Source organism: Cydia splendana, chromosome 15, assembly GCF_910591565.1.
Source record: "Cydia splendana chromosome 15, ilCydSple1.2, whole genome shotgun sequence".
Lineage (NCBI taxonomy): Eukaryota > Metazoa > Arthropoda > Insecta > Lepidoptera > Tortricidae > Cydia > Cydia splendana.
This window is the reverse complement of record NC_085974.1, coordinates 1,252,533-1,267,290: the sequence shown is the minus strand read 5'-3', so window position 1 is coordinate 1,267,290 and position 14,758 is coordinate 1,252,533. Positions and strand designations below refer to the sequence as shown.

The 14,758-nt window shown below is 38.2% G+C and overlaps 2 protein-coding genes across 2 annotated transcripts in view; one reads left to right on the top strand and one right to left on the bottom strand.

The window, feature by feature from the left end:
• LOC134797412 (ankyrin repeat domain-containing protein 6) overlaps positions 1–14,758 on the bottom strand; it is a 110,325-nt gene that overhangs the window by 55,119 nt on the left and 40,448 nt on the right. The gene's annotated exons all lie outside the window — the stretch shown is intronic.
• On the top strand, positions 674–14,288 carry LOC134797322 (uncharacterized). The gene is made up of 14 exons (XM_063769545.1): positions 674–701; positions 2,213–2,338; positions 2,817–2,925; positions 3,844–4,001; positions 5,892–5,974; positions 6,493–6,618; positions 8,218–8,272; positions 10,447–10,572; positions 11,092–11,203; positions 11,940–12,100; positions 12,614–12,694; positions 12,956–13,038; positions 13,226–13,351; positions 14,184–14,288. Exons 1-14 carry the CDS (start codon positions 674–676, stop codon positions 14,286–14,288), a joined length of 1,479 nt encoding a protein of 492 aa, XP_063625615.1.

Here is a 14,758-nt window from a genome sequence, read left to right as displayed (position 1 = left end):
TTACGTAGACGTGAGCGTTATGTCAATGTAAAAACTGGTGGTAGACGTACTGGTACCTATATACAATAAACATAAAGATCGATGCTCAGTGTGTTTTTATTTACAAATCAAAACGTCTAAAAGTGTGAAATTGCACTTGTTGATCTAAATATCTATAAGTTTTATATAAAGGTATTGTCGCTCTGGGGAATTTGCTGGGAGCTAGCGTCAATAAAAAATGTGATACCTAGTGGTTTATAAAGTCCAGACAAGAAACTATAAAGTATATGGCCAGGTTATTTATTAAGTATCTACCTACACTATACTAGTATATTACTATACTACTATATTCAATAAGTGAATTTTTTGACATAACTGTATAATTTATATTCGCATACCTATTCTTGACATTGTCTTTGTTTATTATTGTTATTATTTGACGATCCTTCTCAGGTGAAATTTATCATATTATGTATTATTAATGAAATTAATTTATTTGGATTATCTTGCTATTATTTAAATTTATTTCTGACGATCACAATATAGATTCTTATAAATTGACATTAATGTAATTTGTACTGTAATCATATGTTGTGAAATAAATAAATCTAATCTAATCTAATCTAGCCCTCAACCAAACTGACGACCGAGGCCATATCACTATCTCTCTCAGTCTTGGCATGACCACGTAAGCATGAATGAGAAGTTTTACGACACCGGTCGTCAGTTAGGTTGAGGGCTAGTATACAGGCTCACATCCTCTAGCAGCACTGATGCCTATAAAGAGGGTCCATATTGGGTTGCATACAAGTTTAGGTCATATCTTTGATGCGCATAACAACTTGTGTCATAATCATCATTGCGCATACAAATGAAAAGTCATATTATATTGTGTCATACATTTTTAGCCATAATATTTGATGACATACTCAGCAGTTATCATAATTTTTTTGTGCATGTAGGTTTTGATTATAATGAATCAAATGTCATTCCAGATAAAAGCATATTTATCGATATTTATAAGGTTTTTACGTATAACGTTTTGTAGCATAATAATTTTCAACCATAATGGTTTACATAAATAATTTAAGTAACTAATTTTAGCCTCTCAACAACTACTCGAAAAAAACCTTTTCCCTAATCTCCGTCCAAACACTTTATTCGACGGAGCCCCGCTCACGCGGGGCTCCTATTTCTGCGTAGTTTTATGACAATTAAAAATATGACAAAAGTTGTTATGTGACCGAGGGAGTCCCCTATAAAGATCTTCTATTCCCTTGTACTTTATTTTTTTATTTTGACAAATCAGAATTGCATTCGCCTTGGCATGTTTGGATTTGTGGGTGGAGAGAGGATATAGGAACTTAGCTTAACAATGTAAGTTTTCATAGGAAACTATTCATCAATGACTAAATAGGATGTTATGAGGGAAATCATTCGAAATAATAAGAAAACAGTAAACAGTTTAGCTTCTTCCGCATAGATTTAGGTTTGTAAACCACCAACGACAAACAATTTCAGTCAGTGTTTAAGATACTGCTGTTGTGGTCTCATTTTGCGGTAATATGAGGAGAGTTTGTGCAACTTGACGTCTTTCCTATAGTTAACGATAGATTCTTAGATTTTTCTATAGATTAATTCAATTTATTATTTGTACAATACAGAGCATGTTTAAAATATGAAATTGTTTGACATTAAAGTGTTTTTAGTTGTAGTGTCCAAACAACGTAAGTTTTTTTCATGTTTACGTATAATTATGTTTTTTAACGATAAAAAGTATAAGATATAACCGTTATACTTAAAAATATTATAAAGGACGACTGACGCTAGACCGGGCCGGGGCCGGGCCGGAGCTTCTGGCGCTTTGTTTTCTATGGAAAGCACCACGTGATGACCGATCAGCCGTCATAGAAAATGACGTGTCGGACGCCTCGGCCCGGGCACGGCCCGGTTTAGCGTGAGTCATCCGTAATGGGTTTGAAACATACCAGAATATTTTGGTAATGGACAAAGGTTCCTAACTAACTTGTCGTTTTGAAATACAGTACACATACAGTTTGTTTTTTTGATTGGCGCGGAGTCAGGATTCAATTTCACGTAAGGATACCTAGATGGGGGGAAGAGAAACATCGGTGCAAGGGTAACACTTGTAGGGTATCCTCATACTGTTTCTCTTACCCCGTACAAAATAAACAATGTTTCTTTTTCCCCACCCGACCTTATGTTCTTTCAGTATGCTGTGGTTATGATTGGGATAAAATACGGTGCTCAAAGGACTGGGCGCCCGTGGAGCCAGGGCTTCAGCCCCCTGATCAGATAGGACGGTTCCCCTGGCTAGGGGTTATACAACACGACTTCTGTATGTATCTCCACGTTTTGTAGGTATTCATATTGATTTACAAGCTGGAGGTAAGAACACACTCAGTTGTAATTTATAAATTTAAGTTAATATTTAACTTTGCTGAAAAAAAGCACGAAATGAAATCGTGAGTTTAGGTTCGGTAGAAGTGTCTTGATGTTAGTTGTCTGTTAAAAATAAAGAAGAGTCGGTGACAAAAGTTTGTGCCATTTTTCAATAGTGATGAATCCAATATAAAGAAGCATATTGCAAAGAGGTTGGCGAAACCTGAAATGTGTACTTGACAGTGACATAAGTGACTTTGACACTTTTGACAGTGACGTATCTGTCGTAGTTTTTTGGTCTTGATTTCCAGTTTCCAGTATATAGATGAGAACATTGCAGATTGCAGGGTTATGACCCTGCAATGTCCATAGTGACTATTAAGATTTTACAATAACAGTTATAGACGAGTTATAAAAATATTTTCCCATCGCAGACTCCGCAGATACGATGCGGTATAGCATCACAGGAGCTGTGCTCATACATCCCGAATATGCGCTTGCGTCAGCAGAAGACATGGCTAAGATCGACAAGGACATCGTTAGGTACGTTATGATTGCAGCACAAGGCTGCACTGGCAGGGTCGCCATGTGAGGTGGAGCGTTAAAGGAGAACTACATGATCTCGAGTATTAGATTTATGAATGTGTCTAAAATAGCAAATGTAACAGCTTATATATGTAGTAGAGCGCTGTAGGTAAGGCGTAGCACACACTACAATCTTCAATAGCTCCCATGGTGCGTGTGTTATTATCAGAGATCGGACAGATTGGCGTCATTGCTCGCAATAATATGGACATGACTCCAAATTTGATTAAATAATTAATCATTTAATTATTTTTTTACCTGAGATTTAATTTTGTGCCCTAGTCAATAAATAGCACTTAAATATATTTTTGATATAAAAAATGAGTACCTACAGAAAATCTGGAAAACATACTGAATATTTTCTTTAATAAATTTACATTATAAATGTATATTATATCTTTGTGTTATTTATTGATTAGGAATCAAAATTAAACCTCAGGTAAGAAGTTAATTGAATGATTAATTATTTAATCAATTTTGGAGGCATGTCCACATTATTGCGAGCAATGACGCAAATTTGTCCGATCTCTGGTTATTATAAAAGTTAGCTTTCCAGGAGTGATTATATCTATTACTAACTACATGAAAAGATTTATTTTTATTTTTACCTATTTCGTAAATCTGCCTTTTTCCATTTAATCACTACAATTTGTTACACAAAGTTCCCCGCCGTATCTGTCTGTCTGTATGTCTGTATGTTCGAGATAAACTCAAAAACTACTGAACGGATGCGGATGCGGTTTTCACATATCAATAGAATAATTCTTGAGTAAGGTTTAGATGTATAATTTGTTAAGGTTCTACCCGTGCGAAGCTGGGGCGGGTCGCTAGTTTAGCTCTAAAAAGGAAATAAAATTTTTTTTCTTTTTTTCTCAGGAACAGCACATACTTCATGGTATGGTACAGTTCGGTGGTGAAATACACCATGGGAGTGGAAGATTACAAGCTAAACCAAGAGTACGAGACTATGACGTATGCTACCACTGCACTTGTCAAAATCGTTAGAGACAGGACCATCGAGCTGGGAGACCCAGGCAAGTTCTTGTGTCCTTGGCGCCATTATTCGGCACGCATTTACGGACGCATATCTCAGGATCAATAAGAATGGGGCATGAATGGGGCCAGTACAGCGGTGTGACACCGCTACAACGCGATTATGAGTTCGCATCACGCGCGCGATGGGTCGCAATTAGTTGCGTACTGCACGATTGGCTCGAATTCGTGAGTGACTAAGTAAGTAAGGCAATGAAAATATACGGCCGTTTATGCCTCATATTTTAACTGATCTTTGAATGGAAATAAAAATGTACTTGAAAAGACACTTTGTAATAAAAAAATTGGAAGAAGGACAAAAGGTACCATTTCCTAGCTATGCTGAGTATGCTGTAAGAATAATTTTTTGTTTTTATAAAATATTTCAGGTCCGATCATGCAAATATGCATGCCTATTAATAGGGGGAGCAGTATGAATACTTTTGGAAATATTTATGCCATTAAAGTAACAGATGGTAAGTGTCATTGACATATTCTTATGACAATGATGTCTGTGGAATGTGGATACCTTGATATCAGAGTCCCCAGTAACCTCGGCCGAATTTCACCTTCCCATACAAACGGAGTTTCGTTCTCATATTAAAACTACGTGTTGGATTGTAATGAAACTTTGCACATACAATGACATGGGGTATATCTTCTTTATATATTTAGCTCCAGTTTACAAAACAAACAGTTTACAATTTTTTTTTATGAAAAACTTAAATTCGCTGTATTTTTTAACTAGGTATGGTATCTGAAGCTACATTAAACTAATTACAGAACTAGATATACCTTATCCTATATATTGTAAGTACAAAGTTTCAGAACCATCTGGCTCCAATTTCACCACGGTGACAGGTGTGACAATTGTAAAACATCACTGTTGCTGACGTCACAGGCATCCATGGGCTACGGTTACCGCTTACCATCGGGCGTGCCGTATTCCTGTTTGCCACCATCATTGTTTTATTAAAAAAAACTTTATTATATCGGAAAAAAACAGATATTTCTCTTGCTAAGTTTATGACAATTGTCACAAAAACACTACAATTGTCACGAAATTCCGACATATAACTCATTACCTGTCAAGAATTACCTACAATTCTTCAAAATCTTGACAATTGTCAGAAACTTCGCAAAAGAAATATCTGTTTTTTTCCGATATAATAAAGTTTTTTTTAATAAAACAATGATGGTGGCAAACAGGAATACGGCCCGCCCGATGGTAAGTAGTAACCGTAGCCCATGGATGCCTGTGACGTCAGCAACAGTGATTTTACAATTGTCGCACCTGTCACCGTGGTGAAATTGGGGCCTGATAGCTATAGTCTGTATCTTTAGGTATTTAAATAAAACTAAATAAACAATTTGTACATTTTCGGGTAGTTCTAACATTTATTGGTTAACCGACCAAATACAAAACCGCCTGGATCTGTCACCGAACGACCTGACTTTAACCTACATTATTTGATCATGTAATGTTTTTATCTACCCTCAACTGGCTTAAGGAGCCATTTGAGGGTACATTTTGTTTACTTTTGTTTAAATACCTAAAGGTACAGAGTATAGTTGTTTTAAAATGAGAGCGGAACTACGTTTGTATGGAAACATGATGGAAACCGAGCTTGCTCGGGACTCATACCCCTTTATTCATAAATGCGCTACAAACCTTAATTATAATTAGTTAATAATAAAATTGTTGGTCCTTATCTGTCATTTTGACTTATGTAGATATTTGTATGAAAGGGATAACACATAATTTAACTAAATCAGGCCCGTAAATTGTTATGATATTTAAATTACGATTCACACGAGGTATGATTGCGTAGGTATTTGTGTAGGTAATTCGTTTACATACTTATACGATGTAGTTTTTTTTGTATGGACAGAGAATGGAGAATTCCAGAAAGAAGTAAGCACTATGGATATCGTGGACGTCAAGAATTGCGACTTATATGATGAAAAAGCCGAGGTACTAAATTTCAGGTTTTGCGTATTTATATGTACCTATATAATAGTCTGAGCGAACACTCGGAATAAGAGCAAAATCTACAATTATCTGTCAAATTTCTTGATATCGTATAATGCACATAACTTTTAAAGTATTAAGTATTCTAATTTTAACTATAGGATTTGAATTCGATCTGGATTAGACGTGGATCGGATCTGTCAGTGTCTAAAGTGACATTTCTTCAACCAAAAACGTCCTATAATTAAAATTAGGGTCTCCCCAGATATATCGATGCGTAATCGGCGAAAGCCGATAGGAGAAAGCTGTATGTCTGGGCAATAAGAGCGAAAAAGTCGTCGGTCGGCTCGACTCGCATCGGCCGACGCTTGCCGACGCGTCGACAGCTTTTTCGCTCTTATTGCGTAGACATAAAGCTTTTTTTCTATCGGCTTTTGCCGATTCCGCGTCGATATATCTGGGGAGACCCTTAGAATACGTCTCACAGTCTGGCGTAACCATCGACCAAAGTTTTCTTTCAGCCGGAGTTAAAGATGCTGGTGCCGACTTACCCGATCTGCGCGACGGCGCAGGGCGTAGATTTCACATGCTTCATGGACTCGGGCGCCGTGCTCGTCTCTAGGGACTCCAACGAATTTTGGACGTTGGTATGTTAACACATATAGTAAAAAAAGATTTTTTTAGCGAAAAACAATAGAATAATACAAAAAACGTATTGAACGCCAATGGTTTATAATAATGAATGTGGTGCCGTGACCACGATTTGACGAAAAATGACTGCTTGTTGGACTTTGTATGGAGGGTTGGCAGACTTGGACGATACACTCCATAGAAAAAAATTTTTACGTGTCAAAAAAATGTTTTCCTCAAAATTTTCCCAATCAGAACACGATATGACGATACCGATATTCCTTAATTAAACGGATCCTCACTTTTTTTGTTACATCCTGTATATCATCGTCTAGTACCCACAACACATGCCTCATTTGAGATTACTGTAAGACTAAATCGATTTGTGTAAGATTGTCCCATTATAATGAATGTGTATGTATGTATATATAGAGTTAGACCAAGAAAAGTCTGCAGCGGATTTGATAGCCCACGCAGTGCAAGTGTAATTTATACGTCATTATTTCATAGAAGTTTGACGTTTAAAATAACACGTGTGCACTGCGTGGGCTATCAAATCCGCTGCAGATTTTTCATGGACTGATTCTATGTATATATAGTTTAATACAATAATAAATGATTATTGTATAGTTAGGTTTCGGCGTACGTGGACCGAATTGCGCCGCGCCTGCGCGTTTCATCTACCTCATGAGCCAGATGGAGTGGATCGAGTCACAAATACCTGCGTGAGATAGGACTCGCTACTTATTTTAAGAATTTTGTAGTGTACCTACATGTTGATAATTTGTATACGATGGAGTTTGAAAGGTTTTTGTTAAATAAATGTGTGAACAGTATTGACTTGTTTTATTTTACGATGAATCACAATTACAAAATATTACATTGTCACACAGTGGGGTTGGCCGGTCACAGTATTTTACAGATGGATTCATGAAAATTAATAAAATAAAAAAGCGTCTAGACGCTTAAGCCAAATCTCATAGAACAAATCTTGTGACAGGTAAAAGTTATGCTGGCGCCATCTATGCAAACCTTTGACAGTTTGCCAACGTTATTAAATTCGAATGTCGCAAAGCCTAAACTTGCCGTACTAAGCGTCCCAAGAAAAATAAAGGAAAAAAGTTGTAATAGCTGGACAAAAATAGATACCACTATGGAACACATTACATAGCCTATGGCAAATACTTTTGAAAGTAAACTGTATAGGTAAAGAAAGATATGTATAAGCATATAACTCATATAAGCATCACTATTTAACTGGAACCAGAACTGGAAGAGACCCCATTTAGGGATAAGTTCGCCTTTGTTGTATTTAATTGACTCTGTAACTGTGTTTCTCGTGTTTTTATTTCTAAGTACAATAAAGTAAATATATACATACATACATACATACATACTATTTGGAAAAGTATTCGAGGGTAGCAAGATACTTTTGGCTCGTGGTTTCATCTGCTACTTAGATGCTGACTGTACGTTGCGTCTGCCCCAATTCACACGAATTATATTGAAACCTACCAATAACATTTGTCTGGTATAATACGCATTGAAAGGAACTCTCACGTATATTTCAAGAAATAGAGAGTAAACAGTGATCATGTTTTATAAACTTCCGTCAGACATTACCATTTGAGCCCGCCAGTGAGGAAGGAGATTTGGTCACGTTCAAGCGAAGTATTATAAAGAGTGTTTTTTAATGTTTAATTTAATATTAAATAATTAAATGTTTTTCTGCGAACCATAATATTAATAATGCAAAGGAACATCAAAATAACGGATAAGATTATATTATTTATAACCATCATTTATATTCACGGTAAGTTTCAAAGTTGTTTTATTTTTACACGGCTGCAAAAAAAGAGTGTACCTTATGTATTCAGAGTTCATGCTTGTATGTAAGTTTCCTTATTCCACGATAACTTCTAAATGCCTTAACCGATTTATATGTGTGATGTATAGGGCTTCCAAATACCGGACTTCTTTCAATACCGGTATTAATACCGAAACTGTCTTCATCAATACCGGGATCCCGGGATCCCGGTATTGACTATGAATCGCTTAAAAATTTTGAGTTTTATTTAAAAAAGGCTCACCATAACACCAGATATGTATGTCCTTAGCTTAGGATATCAAACAATAATCGCCATCTGCAATAATTATCATTTCACCCTCCAGGTTGGCAATCATTTTATCCGCCTTGTTGACTTCACCAGTCAGAGTCACATTTTAAGTTCAATCTCATAAACCAGCCAACTATATTCAAATTTGCCACCAAAAATTCGTTTGCAATACTACAATTGAAGGGATGTTTATAAAAACAACATAACTGACTACACTGGTTGACACCTGAAACGATTAACAATGTTCTTAAAAAGTGTCAACCGCTCTAAGCAGTTATGTTGTTTTTGTAAACATCCCTTCAATTCCTTGCTCATTTCTTTTTACGAGTACTTTTTGATATAATTTTAAGAACTTATTATATTAATATCATATCTGAACATCAGAATTCATCACCAAATATTTATCTAACGCATATGCACAGTTCTTGTTTCAATTAAATGATCTTCTTTAATTAAATGGGCAGGTAATCTTCTTGATACAGCCGAATTTAATCATTTTAAACGTTATAATCGGCACATTTTCCTTGTTTTTGAAAATACCGGGATGCCGGTATTGCATTATACAGGGTTACTTTTTTACCGGTACAATAAATTTTACCACATCATTGGTATCGATAATAGATCACAATGCACAAATAAAAAAATATTTTTTTTATTTCGCATTAATTAATTTATCCTTCACCAATTTAGTAACTTCTGGTTGCACTAATTACAAGGTGTCAACGGTATGAGGTAAAAGGGGCGGGGCGGGGCGAGCGGCCGGCGGCGCACGATTTGACAACTGTTGGAGACTAAGAACGCAACCTCATTAGATAGGTTTTATTTTTCTGTTCTTAGTGACATGTGTTGTCACGTCACTTCTTGATTTCCTTCAAAAATACGTTTGTGTTATTTGTTCCCGTTTTATTTAACTCTCACTTATCTTACAAATAACCATCAACAACAAAGCATCCGGGAAACTGCGAATGCAAAGTGCAACCCTTTGACCGATAAGACAGACTAGTCCGTAATAAATAATAAATGCGTTTGACGAAATTAAACGTGAAAATTACTTGGAAAGAATCGAAGCAAACGTACAAAAACGGGCACGGCTTTGTTTACAAAACCACGGACAGCATTTTGAACATTTACTTAAGTATGTGAATTAGTACGAGAAATGGACTCCATTAATTAGGTATGTAGGGTAGATTTCAATCATTGTATTCCAATTTTTTAAATACGCCTCAATGAAAAATGTTGCAGACTTACTTCGTAATTTTATCAGATTTCGAGACCTTTTGTCATACTTCACACAAAGCAACATCTTCATTTTGACGGTCCTAAGCCCATGCAAGTATGAAGGAAGAATTGGGATCAAGTAGTATTTTTTTATGTCAATACGCCGCCGCCGCTCGCTAAATCGCGCGCGATGACGTAAACAAACAGTTGCCAGTTCGTGCGTTTGCTAATTGATGCGTAAGGCATCCACATTTTCTAGTACTTTAGCGGATAAGTTCGGGCATTGGTATTTTTGTTTTTTTGTTCCCAAATAGTAGTAACAAAGAATGCTGGTATTTTTTATTATTGGCAACAATTACGTATGTTGATTTATTGTACTGGTAAAAAAGTAACCCTGTAAAATACCGGTATTGAAAAATGCGTTAAAACAGACGGGATCCCGGTATTTCGGGATCCCGGTATTGGAAGTTATAACAAGGTTTTAAAAATGACGATTTTTGTCTGTTCCAGTCTCCAATGCCGTCAAATGGGATAAAGTAAAATGCTCAGTAGACCGTGCTCCGATAGTAGAAGGAGTGTTATCCCCAGACCAGATGGGACGGTTTCCCTGGCTCGGAGTGATACAGCACGACTTCTGTACGTACCTACCTACACGTTAGGTTACGAGTAATTTGAAGGTTCTGTGCTTTAGAGGTGACAACGATAGCTTGTTTATTAAAAACCTTTGTTGTTTATTGGGCTAAAGGTTCATGTTTCTTTAACATTTTATCGGAAGTCTGGCAGCTAGTTGATATTTCCATGGGAATTTAGGCTTTGATTGACGTCGAACAACTATTAAATATTTATTAAACATCCTATTCAACTGATTATCGATAGACAAGTTAACACGTTTTGTTTCGGTGTAGGATCCTACAATTTGTTAACAATAATTTCACCTCAGTCTCGCTAAGAAACGCTACTCGTTTGTGTGAATAGTTTGAATACTTCCGAAACTGTGGATTTTTTGTCTGATGATATTCCGTGGCTTGATTTAAAAAAATTACATGTAACAAATCAACACTTAGCTTTTTAACAGTATCTGAAAAATCAAAAGAGTAGCAGCAAAAGTTCTTAAGTGGCACTTCTCTTAATGCTCCATTAAGTTTTGAATTGCAGATCTGTATGGTAAAAAGCGAACGTTCAGTGTGACGGGAGCCGTAAGGATTCATGTATCCTATGCACTTGCACCTGCCGAGGATATGGCTATGATAAACAGAAAAACTATCTCGTAAGTTTTAGGGTATGAAGTACAAATAATCCCTACTTCACTACACCTTATAAAACTAAGTCCCCCGCCGCGTCTGTCTGTTTGTGTGTTTGTATGTTCGCGATAAACTCAAAGACTACTGAACGGATTTTCATGCGGTTTTCACCTATCGATAGAGTGATTCTTGAGAAAGGTTTGTGCGAAGCCGGGGTGGGTCGCTAGTATTATTATAAATGAGGAAGTAACTCTGTCTGTTAACTCTTCACGCTTAAACCGCTGAACCGATTTAGATGAAATTTGGTATGGACAATAGTTAAGGTTAGAGGATGGAGAAAGGATAGTTATTATCAACCATCATCATCGTCATCCCACGCAGACGAAATCGTGGGCAGACACTTAACTGTAGTCTATAAAACGGTGGGCCAAAAACAAAGTAATTGCAAGCTCATTTAAAATTGCCTGAGTTATTTCGACGCTACGCTAGGATTTTAAGAAAACACGACACGGACCGAACACACTACTAATAATCGTGGTGACAATTCATACACTAAAATGCGTCCGGAGGATTGGCGATCAAGCGATTAAAAGGCTTAACGGGCCCACTGATTACCAGTTCGCCGGACGATATCAGCCTGTCAGTTGTCCGGAACTGTTTTGCGTTTAACTGCCAGGCTGATATCGTCCGGCGAACTTGTACCTAATCTGTGGGCCCCTTTATACTTGTAGGTATAACAGAGTTAATGTTTTATTCCGGCAGCAACACGACGCATTTCATAGTGTGGCACAGCGCCAACCTGAAGTATTCCATTGGCGTAGAAGACTACATCATGCATCCCGAATACGAAGATCGGAAGACCTACGCGACCACCGCGCTGGTTGAGCTCATGATTGTGGAATCGAATCAAGTTGGGCACCCAGGTAACTATTCATTGACGAAGAAGCCTTTGTGTTTTAAGTTCCCGTTGTTTTTTCGACTTTATAGAAAGATTTGTCCGTAACGAGTTAATTGTGACTAGGTATAAGATAAGCGACCAATCGACCATAATTGCGATCCAAAAGGAGCCCAGTGGAAATTTCTGCCAATTATTTGGCTTGAAGCTGTCGCAAATCCGCCAGTCGGTTGACTGAAGCCTCGATTTTCACCTATCATATGATGGCGACTGACTGAATTAGCGTTCGTTTTCTCAATAATTCTTGGTCTGGCCAGCTCCTCAATCGCACCATTCTTTCGGATCTTCTAGGTCGTTTAAAAAAAACAAGTGTAGCAATTAAGTAACGTTTACTTGAAATATATAAACCAGCTAAAGGTTGTTTGATAGATAGTTGTTAACTTATATTAAAGTCGGGCTTGAAGTACCTACTTACTAAATATAAACTATTTTTTGAGGATCTGCCAACATACCTATAGATATATTTGTGTCATGATTGCAGCTCCAGTCCTGCCTATCTGTTTGCCCGCCAAGAACCACCCTTCTTATGACAAGATCTATGTCGTGAAAATGACTACTGGGGGTGAGTTTAGATCACAAAAACTATTTATAAAATGAATCGATCTGTAAAAATAAAATAAAAGTGGAATTGGTTTTGTTTGGAAAATTGTTTTTCTACTTTGTGCAAAAGAATGAATATTGCTTACTCCCTCGACTGATGGATTTGTTAATTATAAGACACGTATTGAACTGACTATATAGGTAGATGGCTCTGAATATAATTTTGTCAGGGGTTTTGAAATTAAGAGTTAATATTCACAAAAATCACATTTTTTTGCGACAGATGATGGCCAGATTCTGAAGGAGATAATCTCAATGATTGCCATTGACAACAAAGACTGCGATATGTTCTATGAAAAGGCTGAGGTATCTAAGTTTTTTTTTGTTATATTGCTTGAAATCCAAAGACTTAGAATCTTAGATTAAAAATACGCTACACTCAAGATGACTATATTGCTAAAACTTTGATTATGATATTAAACAAGGTTGGCACTTTGTTTCAACCGACCATTAGGTTAAAAACGGTATCTATAAAGTCTTTGGTTTGCTACAGCTGGACTTCAAGATGATGTTGCCTTCTCAGCCAATTTGCGCGGCTACCCTGGAACAACAACCAGCCTGCATATGGGACGGCGGCGCTGTACTGGTCACTAGAGAGCCGGATAGCTATTGGACACTGGTAAGAACAAGACGATGTTGCCCTCTTAGCCAATGCGCGGCTACCCTGGAGCAACAACCGGCCTGCATATGGGACGGCGGCGCTGTACTGGTCACTAGAGAGCCGGATAGCTATTGGACACTGGTAAGAACAAGACGATGTTGCCCTCTTAGCCAATGCGCGGCTACCCTGGAACAACAACCAGCCTGCATATGTTACGGCGGCGCTGTACTGGTCACTAGAGAGCCGGATAGCTATTGGACACTGGTAAGAACAAGACGATGTTGCCCTCTTAGCCAATGCGCGGCTACCCTGGAACAACAACCGGCCTGCATATGTGACGGCGGCGCTGTACTGGTCACTAGAGAGCCGGATAGCTACTGGACACTGGTAAGAACAAGACGATGTTGCCCTCTTAGCCAATGCGCGGCTACCCTGGAACAACCAGCAGCCTGCATATGGGACGGCGGTGCTGTACTGGTCACTAGAGAGCCGGATAGCTATTGGACACTGGTAAGAACAAGACGATGTTGCCCTCTTAGCCAATGCGCGCTACTCTGGAACAACAACCAGCCTGCATATGGGACAGCGGCGCTGTATTGGTCACAAGAGAGCCGGATAGCTATTGGACACTGGTAAAAACTTCATAATGTTGCCCTCACAGGCGATTTGCGCGGCCATTCTCGAGCAACAACCGGCTTGCATATGGGACGGCGGCGCTGTACTGGTCACAAGAGAGCCGGCGGATAGCTATTGGAAACGGTAAACGTAGCTGTAATCCTCTACACAAGCCTTACTTGAGTCAAGCCTGATTCTGGTTTATTTATTTTTGCCTCTTGTACTTATGTTACAGTTAGGTTTCGGGGTGCGCGGGCCGGGCTGCGGCGCGCCGGCGCGCTTCGTCGACGTAAAGAGCCAGCTGTTTTGGATCGACCCTCAGGTCAGCGCCACTACGTGAAGTTAGACCTCGTTAGAGTTAGACCTCGGTCACGAAACGCACACTCGACTCTGATGCTGACCGTCATAATGATGTATTCCTGTTCATTAGGGACATAGGGCTCGCAGAAGAATTTTCTATTTCTCTTCGTTCGTAGTCGCATTTGTACAGTCGCTTTCAGATATATCGCAGCGGCCGACGTGCTCAAAAATATCTGAACACGCACTCTAACGCCCTGACCATAGAGGCGTGTTCAGATATTTATGAGCACCTTGGCCGCTCCGATATATCTGATGGCAACTGTACAATGGCTAAAATATAGCGTAGCGTCGCGTGTGTGTTCCGTGGACCCATAAGACATCGCGCTAACATGCTAACACTTGGGCACTTAACACGCTAACGCAAATAACGACCCCTACATAATGGACAAATTTAATATACTTTAAGGATAAAAGAACATTCACACTTTGGAATACGCACTGCTTCTCAAC

Coding starts and splice junctions, on each gene's coding strand:
- LOC134797322 (XM_063769545.1), top strand. CDS start 674: ATGAATGAGAAGTTTTACGACACCGGTC. Junction 5,975..6,492: donor TATATGATGAAAAAGCCGAG/GTACTAAATTTC, acceptor GTTTTCTTTCAG/CCGGAGTTAAAGATGCTGGT. Junction 13,352..14,183: donor CGGATAGCTATTGGACACTG/GTAAGAACAAGA, acceptor CTTATGTTACAG/TTAGGTTTCGGGGTGCGCGG.